This window comes from Belonocnema kinseyi, chromosome 6 (assembly GCF_010883055.1).
Source record: "Belonocnema kinseyi isolate 2016_QV_RU_SX_M_011 chromosome 6, B_treatae_v1, whole genome shotgun sequence".
In the NCBI taxonomy this organism is placed as follows: domain Eukaryota; kingdom Metazoa; phylum Arthropoda; class Insecta; order Hymenoptera; family Cynipidae; genus Belonocnema; species Belonocnema kinseyi.
Window position 1 is genome coordinate 102,638,406 of NC_046662.1, and position 15,446 is coordinate 102,653,851.

At 30.1% G+C, this 15,446-nt stretch overlaps 1 protein-coding gene across 1 annotated transcript in view; it reads right to left on the reverse strand.

Annotated features, from left to right (window-relative positions):
* The window catches only part of LOC117175523 (cytochrome b5 domain-containing protein 1), a 158,607-nt gene that overhangs the window by 67,118 nt on the left and 76,043 nt on the right, over positions 1-15,446 (reverse strand). The window contains exon 2 of the mRNA XM_033365230.1: positions 13,435-13,914. Coding sequence (XP_033221121.1) covers positions 13,435-13,902 — 468 coding nt within the window. The 5' untranslated portion in view covers positions 13,903-13,914. The remainder of the gene's footprint in view (positions 1-13,434; positions 13,915-15,446) is intronic.

A 15,446-nucleotide genomic window follows, 5' to 3' on the forward strand; every position in this document is an offset into this window, starting at 1 on the left:
GAGGGAGCTCTTCTTAATATTTTGACACCAAAATCATGTCGATACACCTTACCGACTGCGAGTAAAGCCACCCACGCTTTAACTTGACAGACTGTAGATTATCTTCTCAGCTGCACCTCCTATTGAGGAGATCTAGGCATAGCATTCGGATAGTCTAATGCTATGCATGTCTGTTATAAAATGCTATTGAGAATGCATATCCTCCATACTGTAGTAGAGTTAAAATTGATTTAAAAATTCGATTTTGTTGTTAGTGATGCCGCCGAGCGATATTTTCGATACTGAGACGATATCGATACGATACTCACCTTGCAGTCTCGGATTTGTATCGCTCGGTTTTGTGTCGTATCGGAAAATATCGAAAAGTGTTATCTCGTATCGGTATCGTATCGGAATTCCGAGACAAAATGACCAGATGGGATTTTCCTCGTACACAATAGAAGAGAGAGTGTGGGGATGACCATGTGACCGGCCGCAGGTACCGGAAAAAAGAGTTGCGAGGAGCTTAGCCCTTTGCAAGAAGACCTTGAAAGAAAAGAATGATATAGATTCTAAAAATCTAAAATCTAAACTAGAACATTAAACTAGAACTAGGCCAATGCTTGGCCCAGTATCAGCACTTTATTTCGCCAAGTCTCACTTTTAGTACGGGGAACCATGTTTCACGAGGATCAGCCAAAGTCTGGCCCAGTGACGGCACATTACTGGGCCAAGTGTCACTTTTACCACGGCAAACCATGTTTTATTTAAATGTAAAAGAAAAGTATTTAAAAGTATTTAAAAGAAAATACAAATATTTTCTTAAAATTCCTGGAAAAATTTGAAATAATTTTTTATTTTACTAATTACTCGTTAAAGAAGATTCAATAATTTTGAAGAGATTAAAAATATTCTCAAAATTGAAAACGATTCCGAAAAAATATAACATATTACATAATTTCTTCCAAATTTTTAAAATTTTCTAAAGTTAGAATCGTCAAACTGACCAGTTATTCCTTAGATTTTGTAACATTCTATAAAATAAAGAAAATTTATTTACAATTTTCTGAATTCCTTTCTAACATATTTAAAATCTTCAGATATCCTTTTAAGTTTTCTGTGAAATCGTAGAAAAAAATTGTATTTATACTTTCAAATCAAAATCATAATACTGATTATATTCTGCTCTCATACCTACAAATGTGTTAATATGTATAATAGGTTATTATTAGAAGATGTGTTTTAGTGTTAATCAAATACAATTTCACTTCCTTTTGAGTTTTTTAATTTGATTCACTCTTTTATAAAAGCGTAACTTAAAAGTAGCAGCACAAAAGTGAGTAAACATTATTTTGATAAAAAATAGGTTCATTACATAAAAAATTTATAACAAATGTATTTCCCATTGTGGAAAAGGATTGTTTTGAAATATAACTGTTTCTTAGGAAAAAATGATTTGTTTGTTATTATCATTCAGTACACCCATATTTCGGGCACAAGTTTTTGTGCACACGGTTCATATATCTAGAGTATTTTTTTTTTTTTTTTAACTGAAACATTAAATTTATATTGCAATCTGCAGTCGAGTCTGCTCCAGTTTTAGGTTAGTGTCACTTTGAGATTGCCAACTTCAACATCCACTTCATCAGACGTCGATAAATTTTTGTAATGAAACTGTCCAGTTCTGTACTGCCACCTTCCGTTTTTGTAATTTAGACAGTTTTTCCAAATTAAAAAAAATTGAGTTGGTTTAAGAGACATGTAGAAATTTTAGAAGTTTTGAAGATTAAAAATCTAAAAAGAAATATGCTTCATGTTCTTAACATTCAAAATGAAGGTCATTTTTCATTAATTGTTTTCTAATCTAGAAACAGTGTAAAAATATAATAATATTATACATTGAAAATAATGCAGTTATAAAAGAAATGCCGAAAATATATTTCGTTCAAATGAAAATTCAGACTTTCAATTACAAGAAAAGGTTCTTGGTACTCAGGTAGTTGAAATTCGTCACCATTCCCCTTACACTGTTGTTTCTCAGGAAGCCACCATCTGGCTGTCTAGTCTCAGAATCCCGATACGTTACGAGCGATATATCGGTTCTCCGATACAAGATTTTAAGTAAATTCAAAAATATTTCAAGATATTTTAAGAGATTTTTGAGAAATTAATATACATTTTAAGAAATTTAATCGATTTTAAATGATTTCTACAAATTTTTGAAGATTTCAAGAGATTTAACAGACTTTAAAGAATTCAAGAACATTATATTCTGAATTACCTTAAAATCTTGAAACTCATTTAAATTCTACTGAAATTCCTTAAAAATTCTTCAAAATTACTTCAAATCTCTTAAATTCATTGTAAATATCTTAAACTCTTTTAACTATTATGAAATATTTTTAAATCTTTTGAAATTCAATTATAAACTTTAACAAATTGTAAATCAAATAACTACCTTAAAATTGCTTTAAATTTCTGAAGATATATTTTAATGCTTAAAAATATTTTTAAATGACAGGAACATCCTTAAACTTAAAAAAATTTTTTTTAAATCATTTAAAATGCTTTGTAATATTTTTAATTCTTTTACCGATTTTTTAAGCCATATCAAATTCATTGAGGTGCTACATAATCCCTTCAAATCACTTTAAATCTTTTGAACTCATAAAAAGTATTTTAAAATCTCTGAAATCTCTTGAAAATTCTTTTACTTTTTGGAATTCTTTAAAATTATTTGAATTCTTTTGAAATTCATTTATAAACTTCATTTTTTTCAATTTAAAAGAATTTTTACATCCCGCTAAACTATTTTGAAATTCATTAAAATTATTTAAAACACTTAAAAAATTTTTTGATTACACAATAATACATAAACTTCTTTAAAATTTCTTGAAATTTTTTTTAATCACTTTAAATAATTTGGAATCTTTAAAAACTTGTAGCGTGCAAATGGAAATTAAGAAATATTTCAGGATATTTGTGAAGATTTAGAGATATTTCAGAATATTTTGAAATATCAAAAATATTTAAGAATATCAAAAAGACAAATAATATCCAGGAATATTGAAAGAATACGTGTATGGGAATATTTGGTGAATGTATCAGGAATGTTAAAGTGATCGACCCCTCGTCATATCGACATAAATTGGTTTAAATGATATAATAGATATAGATATAATAGACCATCTGCGATCTTATTAATAGTGATTACAAGTAAGCTGTAATTAACGTCGCTTTCTTGGAGAATTACTTACGAATCTGAATCATTGCCTATCGAATTCATTTGAAATCAGGCGTAAAATAACGTATATTACCTGAAAATACTGACGTATTGTACACGTAAAATTCAAATATTATTCTGAAGATACAAAAATGAAAGGCATTTGAATGTTGAATACATAATTTATTTAGAAATTGTTTAATCGAATATTTAATAAATCTTAATCTTGTAAAAATTTTGGAGTTAGGTATTCAAAAGCTTCTTCACTAACCTCATTTGCTATAAAACAAGTCTGAAGACGGCGACTAATGCCGAGTCGACGCGCACCTCACCGGCTCAACAATCTCGCATGACATGCACGGTACAATATATCGATTGGTATGGCTGAATTAAGCAAACAACCGGATGAGTGTTCACTGTGAGCTTGAAGGCCGTCTAAGTTTTACTAAAATTGATCCAAAATCTGCTAAAGCAAAAAGTTTCTACATCGTTTCGACATTAGACATCAGTTGAATTTAAAATCCTAGCTGCTCCCTTTCGCGAGTCATGCGGATTTTTGTATATTCACATAACAACCAACCGTATAAAACCTGCGTATTCTAGTTTAGGAAATACAATCCTTTTCAAAGCTTACTTTTTCCAAATTATTTTGGATACAAGTTTGTATTATTTATTGTGTATGTAACAAAAATTATTTACCACTTTTAGCCGAACCCAGGGCCAACGACAGGGACACAGTGGCTATATGGTCCCATTTTCGTTTTTTTTTCTTTTTAATTTTTTTTTAAATATCTTATAATATTTTTTTTTTTATTTTCTAAGTAATTATACATTTACTGATATACATAAATATAATAACAGAGCTTTTAATAATGTTTAAAAATATATATTAGTAAATAAAGTTCAAAATCGTAGGTGAAGCGAAGAAAATTCTGTTACTGCTTTTAATAGCAGTGTTGAATATAATTTGTAGTGTATACTTCTTACTGTGTTTACGTGCCCAGAATTTCAAAAAATCGCGATGTATATATTCTCTGCTTTGCTCTGACAAATACCCTAAACCATTGTTATTTTCTATAAAGCGTAAACTTTCTTTAAGATGTGTTAAAATTATGTAAATTTTGAGTATTTCGGACAGTTTGTCTATGCTTTTCAAAGCTTTATTTAAATCATTGATGTCTAGTCTGTTTTGTTTGTATCTTTAGGTCCCTTTCTTTCCGTCACGGTCATACATGTAACTTATGGACTTCTATTTTCAATAAGGTCGGGGTGGGTTTTCTGTACGCCTCCTAGCAGCAGTAAAACTCATTTATGTATACATTTATATAAAAAGTAACCAAATGATAATTTTTAATAGCTGTTTACTTCCCATTCAGAAATCCCGGTTTGGCCCAGACCGGGGCCAGACCAGTCCACGTCGGGTCCCGATCGGGAATCCTAGTCGGGGCCAGGCCGCGCCTGAAACACACGCTCACATCGGGGCCAGGTCGGGACACCCGATTGGGAAACCCGATCGGTGCCCGATCGGTACTACAGGCACGAAAAGAAAAGGTTTCAGAATACAAGATTTAATTATACTTTTGAAAAACGTAAAATTATTGTGGATGGTATCAATTTCGAAGAAAAGGTTTTTTTTATGAAAAAAATGGATGATAACCAGAAATATTTTAAGCAACAATTTTAATTCCTTGAAAAAAATGTTGTCTATAAAACTTTTTAACAAATTAGAAAAAGTTTTTTCGCAAAAAGATTCATTACAACTTGACATTTTCCAATGCTTCCAAAGAAAATCATCTGGAAATAACCTATGATTTACGATTTATTAACATTTTACTGTAAATAAATTCAATTTTCTGTAGATTGCATTACTTCTTGAAAAATTGGTGAAGGTGGTTGTGGACAATTTTTTCGACATAAAATTGCGCTATCATTTATTAAATATTTTTATTTTTTCAAGTCGGTTAAGAAGAAATATAGACTAAACAACTTTTAAACAAAAATGAAAATGTTTGAATTAAATATTTTTGGTTGATTTAAATATTATTTACAGAATATGAATTTCATTAATTTTTATTATTACTAATTAATTTCAACTTAATAGACGTTTTTATAAGTTGAAATATCATTGTTTATAATAAAAAAGAAAAAAACTTTGTTTATCATTTTAAACTTCACGCGAAACCAATTAGATGCCGAATGCGACGCATGCGCAGTTGAGTGAATAGCTCTTGCTGGAATGTTATGAAAATTAGTCCTTAATGAATTTCTATAATAAATTTATTATTAATACAGAATCAAAGTTTCAATAACATAATTGATTGTATCACACATTTTAATCTTATAATCTAAAAACATTACAATTTTGTGCATACTGCATTTCATTTCTTGTCAATAGATTTGATCATTCTAGCTCTACATTAAATCGAAAAACCTTGAGTTCGTTAATGATAATTGAAAACAAAAGAACTTAAGAAATTTCATCACATAATAATATTTGACTCATCTGATGGTAAATATACTAATTTTACCTAAAACAATTTTATTAATTATTCATTCATTTGAGGTTAGGTTTCAATGAGCCCGCAGAGAGTAATTACTTACTCTCATCTTCCTCGCACAGGTTGTATACAAAATTCCACTGCACTACCAGAAAAAATCAAGCAGCACTAGTACTGCGAGCGCATGGAGATGGCGTTTCAGTAGGAAATCGGTCTGGCCCGGTCGACACCAGGTATGGACCACAGAGTTCTACCGATCAGGGCCAGATCGGGAAATCCGATCGGGGCTAGATCGGTATTACGTTTGAAATCGGGCGATTTCTGCACGGGTTGCATTTTAAATTTCAGTATTCGTTTGGTTAATTAAAAAGTGGTGAAGTTAAAAAAAACGGCATTATTCGGAGAGCGTTCAAATAAAATATATCAAAATTTGTAGAGAAAGCTAAATTACTGGTTGAAACTACTTGTTTGTAACCAATTTTATAACATTAGATATAAGATGAAATTTAGTATACTTAATATATTAGACTGCGCAACCACTTAAGCTTTAGCTAGTATAGGTTGTCATGTAGAAATATAAAAATGCGCATAACTCGCGAAAGGGAGCAGCTAGAATTTTCAATACAGCCATGACACCGAGGCATAAAATTCTTGTACCTACACTATAATATTTTGATATTTTAATCATATATCTAATACTACACTTTTCCCAACTATCATTTCAGTCAAACAAACTTGCCTTGTCATATTAAGCTTGGTGATTTTCTTATACGTTGTGTTGTCCATACACGTACTATTATATGATCAGTAGTTTTAACTTGGTTTTCAGTAAAATATAAAGCTCTTTTTTCTACGTGCAGATTTCAATTTGATTGAAACCATATTGATTTCAGATGATTCGTTTAAACTGGTTAAAAAACTTCACGACTGCTTCTTTATAAAAGACTTTCAAGCGTACAAAGTATTCAGGCGGACCGAATCCATTTCAAATTAGACAGGGACTGCAATTCGCAGAATCTCTCGAAGGCGAAATATGTTGTTTTTTTAGAGCAAATGAGGCGATACATATTTTTCTTATTTGAAAATAGATTTTTTTCTAAAAATGTATGCGTTTTTGAATATTTTGCATTGTTTTTCAAAAAACCACAATTTTTTTCTTTAAACCTCTATAACCTTCGGCCTAACTGAGATATTCACTATTTTCTCTTTGATTCTAATATCGTTCATCGCCTTCTTTCAAAATCAGCCAGAAAATTAGAAAATGGTTCAAAATTAACAAAATGGTAGTGGTTTTTCGGAAAAAATTAAAAATGGAGTCTCTGAAGAAACCCACCTTTCAAGTTTTTGACAATTTTTTATAACTTGTACTTTGATAATGAAGATATCTTGTAAGGTTGATGCCTGCTAAATATCTTTTGTACCCTGGAGAATTATTTTGTAGTACAATAGAATTTTCTACTTTTTCTTGCACACAATGATTGAAACGAAAAAATGTTAAGATGAAAGTAAGGAAAAATTTAAAAACTACATTTTTAGGGTAAAAGAATCTCCCAGCCTCAAAAATGGTTTAGCCCACATGATGCTGCTAAGATACTTTTCTTTTATTAGTAGAAACTTAAAATAAAATGTTTAGAAAAATAAAAAGGTAGAGTTTTTGAGAAAATCTGTTTTCTGATTTTCTTCCGATGTTGAAAACATAAAAAAAGTATAATTTCCTCTAAAAAACAACATATTTCGCCCTCGTGAGATTCTGCGATTTCATGTGTGGGACCCTGTCTGATTTCAAATGGATATAAGCTATTCTCCAAAAAGCTGACGTTGATTACAGGTTTTGCTTAAAACCACTATTATTAGAATCATTGATGGTTATAAATATATACCAAAGTGTTGAATGTAACATGTATTCAAAATAAAAAATTGTTTCACTCAAGATTCCCATACACGTATTCTTTCAATATTCCTAGTTATTCTTGGTATTCTTGATATTCTTCATAATCTTAAATATTTTTTATATTTCAAAATATTTCAAAATATTCCGAAATATCCCTAAATATTCACAAATATTCTGACATATTCCTCAATTTCCCCTCGCGCTCTACAAAGTTTAAAAAATTCCAAATTGTTCAAAATAATTTTAAAAATGTCAAGAAATTTCAAAAGAGTTTATGTATTATGGCATATTTACCAAATATTTTCAAGTATTTAAAAGGATTTTAATGAATTAAAAAAATTTAACGGGATTTGAAAATTCTATTAAATTAAAAAAGATGAAAGTTTGCAAATGAATTAAAAAAGATTTCGAATAATTTTAAAGAATTTAAAAAGATTTTAGAATAATTACAAAAAGGAAAAGAATTTTCAAAAGATTTCAAATGAATCTGTCATATCATCAGAGATGGTATTTTCCGACTGTAGATAAGCCCTTCAAATCATAAAGGCAGAAAATCTACACCATGGACATAGGAAACACGGAACTAGGCATGCCATCCTAACTTGGGCGAACGAGGTTGAATCCACTGCAGGGGGGAGAATTCCATGAATGGGGAGAGCCTCCATCTTACGATGTGCCACTTGATTATGTGGACCAGCATTTTTGCCGACAAACTGTGCATGAAAATATAAACATGTGAGCGCTGCCATGTTTGTCGCAGGACATCAAAAGATGGCAGACCCTCTCCCTCATTGCATAAGCCCCACAATAGCATGCCTAGTCCCGTCTTTCCTATGTCCATGATCTACACAATATCGATCAAGTTAAGAATTTTCAGTAACAGAAAATGCTTCACGTCTTAAGGCTCGTAATAAAGAATCCCTACCTTACCGCAACAAAAAACCAAACAAAACAAAAACAACAAACTTTTTTCATAATTATACAAATTTAGGACTAGACAAACCATTCTTAGTGCTTCTCGTTTAGTATCCCAAATTTTCAACTCGATGTGGCGTTTCGTGTGAATATAAGTTGGGAAATAAAAAAAAGAAGCGGTAAGGTAGGAATCTAGTCACGTGAACCACTCATCACATGGCCTTATCAGACTAGATAAAAGATAATATTTTTAAATTAAAATTATTTCTTCAAAAAAAATCCTACTCCTTCTTCACTCCATTGGGAATCGAATCACAAAACTTCTAGTCCGGACGCCATACCCACTTCCGTCGGATTCGCGTTTGACATGCAATGTTGTTAATGATTCTTGTTCAGTCTGATCTCCTAATTCCGAATCTGCGTGATACCCCTCTGGCATTTATGGCGTTCTCGAGATATAACCTATTAATTAAATTTTCATTATCAATTAATTATTGAATTACCGTTCAATGTTTAAAAAAATTTTCTTTTACATTATTGTAGAGGAAAAGAAGAGGAATTAAAGTTTTCCTGACACTTATTCCATGAGATCAATAGTTTTTGCAAAAAAAGCGTTAATAGGTAAAATAATGGAAAAAATTAGTATCCTTTCTGTGTTGAGTAATACTATTTTATTTTAAAAAAAATTTTTTATACTCGAAAATAAGAGTTGAAATGAACAACTTTCAAAATAGACGCTATCTCTCTAAAGTTAATAATTTCAAAGATAGAAGGGTTTTAATTTACGAACGAAAAATTCCTTTTAATTAATAGTCCTGTTTCTCGACAGTGATTTGTTTTATTACGAAACATTTAACACAGAACTGTTCTTTACTCTATAATGAATATATTTTCGTATAAAGTCGATGAAAAATTAATTATTTTCATATAATTAGGCATCAATGTTTAAACAATCTTTTTAACTTGACACAGCCTCACAGGAAAAAGATATAAAGGAGTCAAAATTTGCATAGTGCTTCTTGTATTCTCTCTGAAACCAGTAATATCATTTGTAATCGAAATCCATTAATATTCGCATCTGTAAAGGTAATGAAAATATCTTAAATAAAATCGCTTCTAACTTTGTTCCTATGCGCCTTACGAGGTTGGGATAAAGTTAAAATAATTCAAAAATTGAATTGGAATCCATTTATAATATTTATTTTTAAAAATTTTGATTCCCTGTAGAATTATCAATGATAATTTTTTTAAAGGTGGCTTGGTATTAGGTACAATAGGCTAGCTACCCTCTGGTGGGCTGACACGGACACATAGCGATAACATAAGCACCGAAGGGTTAAAACTCAAAGTCGTAGACTTACATATTTTATGATGTATACTTATGCAAGGGGCTAAATTTTAAAAATATTTAAGTCTACGCCTTTGCGATTTCAAACTTAATACCGATCTGGCACCGATCGGATTTCCCGATCTGCTCCGATCGGTAGAACTCTGTAGCCCATACCTGGGACCGACCGGGCCAGACCGATTTCCTACTGAAACGTCATCTCTATTCGCTCGCAGAACTAGTGCTGCTTCATGTTTTCTGATAGTGCAGTGAAATTTGTATACATACTTCTCGTTTATAATGTTCTATCAATGATTAAAAATGCATAATGCGAGTAAGCCACGTTTTCGGAGACACCACACACCAGCCAGTACACCTCGAAACCTGCGCGAGGAAGATGAGAGTAAGTAATTATACTCTGCGGGCTCATTGAAACCTAACCTCAAATACATTAATAATTAATTACATTGTTTCAGGTAAAATTAGTATATTTACCATTAGATGAGTCAAATATTATTATATGATGAAATTGATCAAGTTCTTTTGTTTTCAATCATTATCTAAGAACTCAAGGTTTTCCTATTGAATGTAGAGTTAGAATTATCAAATCTACTGACAAGAAATGGATTGCAGCATGCACAAAATTGTAATGTTTTTAGATTATGAGAATAAAATATGTGACACAATCGATTCTGTTATTGAAAATTTGATTCTGTATTAATAATAAATTCATCACAGACATACATTAAGGACAAATTTTCATAACATAAATTCAGAATCAAATAGTACAATCAAAATGCAAAATGCCGATTATGTAGGGATTCCAACAAGAGCTGGTTACTTAACTGCGCATGCGTAGCATTCGGCATCTAATTGTTTTCGCGCGAAGTTTAAAATGCTAAACAAAGTTATTTTTCTTTTCTATCATAAACAATGACATTTCAACTTATAAAAATGTCCATTAGGTCGAAATTAATAATTAACAATAAAAATTAATTAAATGCATATTCTGTAGATAATGTTTAAAATAACCAGAAATATTTAATTCAAAACTTTTCATTTTTGTTTAAAAGTGGCGAAAATATTATCTACAACCACCTTCTGGAATTTCTCAAAAAGTAATGCAATTGGCAGAAAATTGAACTTCTTTACAGTAAAATGTTAATAAATGGTATATCATAGGTTATTTCCCGCTGATTTTCTTTGGAAGCATGCGAAAGTGTCAAGTTGTAGGGAATCTTTTTGCGAAAAAAGTTTTTCTAATTTGTTAAGAAGTTTTATAGACAAAATTTTTTTCAATAAATTAAAATTGTTCGAAAGCAGAGGACCATTCGATAGTTTCGAGTTTACTTACATTAAATCTTCATTCGTGAAATTCACGAATGGATTATATTGAAACTGATCGTGTACCGATCGGGTTTCCCGATCGGGAGTCCCGACCTGGCCCAGATCTGTGCGTGTGTTTCATTCGCGATCTGGCCCCGACCAGGATTCTCGATAGGGGCCCGATCTGGACTGGTATAGCCCCGATCGGGGCCAGATAAAAAATTTCTGCACGGGTTATTCTACAGGAAATTAAAAATTTGAAAAATAAATATCATAAATGGATTCCAATTCAATTTTTGAATTATTTGATAATAGATTTCGATTACAAGTGATATGACTGGTTTCAGAGAGATTACAAGAAGCACTATTCAAATTTTGACTCCTTTATATATTTTTCCCGTGAGGCTGTGTCAACTTCAAAAGATTGTTTAAACATTGATGCCCAATTATATCAATATAATTAATTTTTCATCGACTTTATACGAAAATATATTTATTATAGAGTAAAGAACAGTTCTGTGTTAAACGTTTCATAATAAAACAAATCGTATTTTCGATTATCAAAAAACTTTTTTTAAATAAAATAATATTACTCAGCACAGAAAGGATACTAATTTTTTCCATTATTTTACCTATTAACGCTTTCTTTGCAAAAACTATTGATCTCATGGATATCTCGAGAACGCCATTAATGCCAGAGGGGTATCACGCGTCCGGTATGGCATCCGGCCTATTCTGATTTCCGCTCAGGTGCTTTTCCAATTTAGCTATTATAGGGATCAGAATAAGAACTCTTATTTCAAGAAAATAATGCTAATTTTTGGCTAGGTGTTAATTTCAAAGACTTTGAAATACTTTTTATAAGTGCAAGCGATTTTTAGGATTTTAAGGGATTTTATGGCATTTGAATGGATTTAATATGGTTTGAGAAGTTGGTAAAAGAATTTAAAATATCACAAAGCATTTTAAATGATTTTAAACGAATTCAAAAAAGTTTAAGGATCTTCATGTAATTTAAAAATATTTTTAAGTATTCAAACAGATTTCAGGAATTTTAAGGGATTTAACGGGAGTTATTTGATTTAAAATATTTTTAAGTTTATAATTGAATTTCAAAATATTTCAAAGAGATCAAAATATTTTTAATAAATGTAGAAGATTTTAAGTAATTTTTAAGGAATTTCGGTAGAATTTAAATGAGTTTTGAAATTTAAAAATAATTTTTAAATATAATTAATGTTCTTGAATTCTTTAACGTCTGTTAAATCTCTTGAAATCTTTAGAAATTTGTAAAAATCCTTTAAATTCTATTAAAATTCTTAAAATATATATTGCTTTTTTTAAATATTTTAAAATATCTTGAAATATTTTTGAATTTCGATTAAATCTTTTTTAATCACATAAAATATTCAATAATAATTTATAATATTTCTAAAAACTAAAATCTTAATACATATATTATTATAAGCGCAGCAATATTTCTTATAGAATGGTGCACAAAAATTTGCAGACACTATGCACAGCTGTAGGATATATTTCATATTTTTTACACGTCCAGCTAGGTTAGCCGAGATGCTTTAGGCGTTAGGATTTAGGAATGCGAAACTTATAGGGTTCGAACCCGCGGCGAATAAAAATTTACAAAGCGTACGATTATAAATAGTGTGGAGATTTTGAAATAATAAATAATTGTGTCCTTAAACATGTGAACAAGTATTCGAGTATAATAATAGTAAAAATACAATAATACAAAAGATTAATTTTTTGCGGCGAAAAATCTATAATCATTTTATATAACTGTTCTCTATAGTTTCGAGACTTCTTCGATATAGACTGTATATTTTAGGTAGAATTTCAGATTTTATAGAACTATTTTACGTTTTTCATAACCTGCCTTTTAATAGAGATTATATCACATCAGCCTTTACTTTTATAGAACTTCTTAACAGATTTCGTTAAATAGTTCAACGCAATGTGAAACAAAGACGATTTTAACTTTTATTAAACTACCCATCGTATCCTCTACTATAGGATAAGTTCTATAAAATTTAATCGATATTTTTTTCGAGCGGCTCTGGCACTTCAGTATCGCACGATCGATAGGGTTAATCTGTGCCATTGCGATTCCCTTTATTTCAATAATCATGAATTCCCTAGAAATATATGACCTGATATTTAAATGGGTAAGATTTATTGTGTAAAAGAAAAAATAATTTCACATTAAAACTAACCGATATAACTTTGTTTATTCAACTTTATTTATTTATTTACTAACCGATATTATAGATTGATATCCTGAAAGAACATTGATGATCCTGCAAGGTCTTGAATTCACCGTCAGATTTCCAATTTTGTATTTCTCATATAACCACCAAGGGCATTTATCAAGAGGTATCCACGTAGATGTAGGTGCTACAGGTACCATATCCGGTATCGGTCCATGAGGACAATAGGGTACAGAAGTGCCAGTTATGGGATGAATGTAATATCTAATGTCATTTTTCTGATGATCAAACCAGTGGCTTATGTCTTTTCCCGCATGCGCTAATATAGGTTTTATAGCTCTACTTCCTTGCCATGATTTATAATGTTCTGTAAGATTATATACTTTTCCCAAATACGAGACCCAGCAATCGTTTAATGTGTTATGAATAGCAACTTCAGTTGGTAAAAAATACGGAAGTTCACAAGAATGCTTGAGACAGGTTTCCGTGTCCGGATTTTGTAATGTTTGAGAAGACATATCCTCGATGATCTAATAAAAATTACAACAATATTTTTTTAAGCATTGACTTCTATACTAATGCAAAACACAGAGTCGCAATGGTCTTCTTTTTTCATAATGAATATCACGTTCGCCAGTACAATAATCAGGGAACTATATGTTATGAATAATAATTCATTTAAATTACATAATAAATGTCAAAGTAGTATATTTTTCACCAAGAAGAAGAACAGGAACTTTACTGACTAGTACTGAAAACATAGACTCAATTAAGTGTCTTTCTACCATGATTCATACGACATTTTAATTTAATTATATTTCATTTAGTGGTAATTTTAACTCAGTTTTTTTATACTGAAAACTTGTCCTTATTAATTTGATATTTATCGACAACTTTCTCTTTGTAAATTGAATATAAAACCTCGTTTAAAACTTATTACATTTATAACGATTCTAATTCAAGACCACCTTAAATATACTAGAACCACATATGCGCACGCAGCTCGCATTTCATTGCTTTACATGCAGTTATTTTATTTAAAAATGAAGTTTAATAAAATACCATGAAATTATTTTTTAATTTAATAACTTTTATTTTAACGGAGCTTTGCGTAAGCACCTTTTTACAATGCCAATTAAATAATTGTCTATTTATAAAAAAATTGCATGCAACTTTCAAAAAACAATCTAAAATGAGAACGCGAATTAATACCGATGCAGACTAAAAATAAATATTCAAAATGATACCGAAATCAATATCATTTTGATATGCAACAAAAACAATCTCGAATTCAAAAGCATTTTGATCAGTTGCTATACAATCGAACTAAATCTCGAATCACCTAAATGTCATTTCAACTAAAACTCTATAGTTTGTGCACAGCGGATGGTTTTGCTCGAAAGAGGGTCGTGTGCGTAGTTAGAAAGCAGGATGCGGTGACTAAGTTTTTAATTTAGTAAAGTGAAATTGGATAAATGTAAAGGTAATTAAATAATTTCAAGAATAGTTACAGAAGTGAAAATTGACCGGTTAATAAAAAGTGTATTTTTTCGTAATTTTTTTTTGATTCGCCGTGAATGATTTTCTGTATAAGGTTATAGATGTTTTGTTTATTTTAAAATTATGAATTGTATTGACTTTCATTAGGATCTGTGCACGAAAAACATGAAACTGTTGTTCAAAAATTTAATAGTGGTATATTAATTTGAGGTTATGTGCGTGACAATATTTTGTTAAAAAATTTATCACAGTTATTAGGTATGATGAGGCGTCGTTCGCTAATGTCGAAGGTTTTAAATTAGGATTATTCAAAACTTGAATTAGACGAATATGCATATATCTTATAATAATATGTATTAGGTCATTAGACATTGATAAAAGAATGCCATTCATATTTTCTGGAGCAGTACTTTAACTGCGTTTTGAAAAATAATAAAACTTCACATATAAAATTACTTTTTAAATTTGGAAACATTCAAAAAGTGTAAAACAATTTTTTTAAATCTAAAACAGAAATAAACTGGAATTTAATTTTTAAATGATATATAGTTAACATACTTAA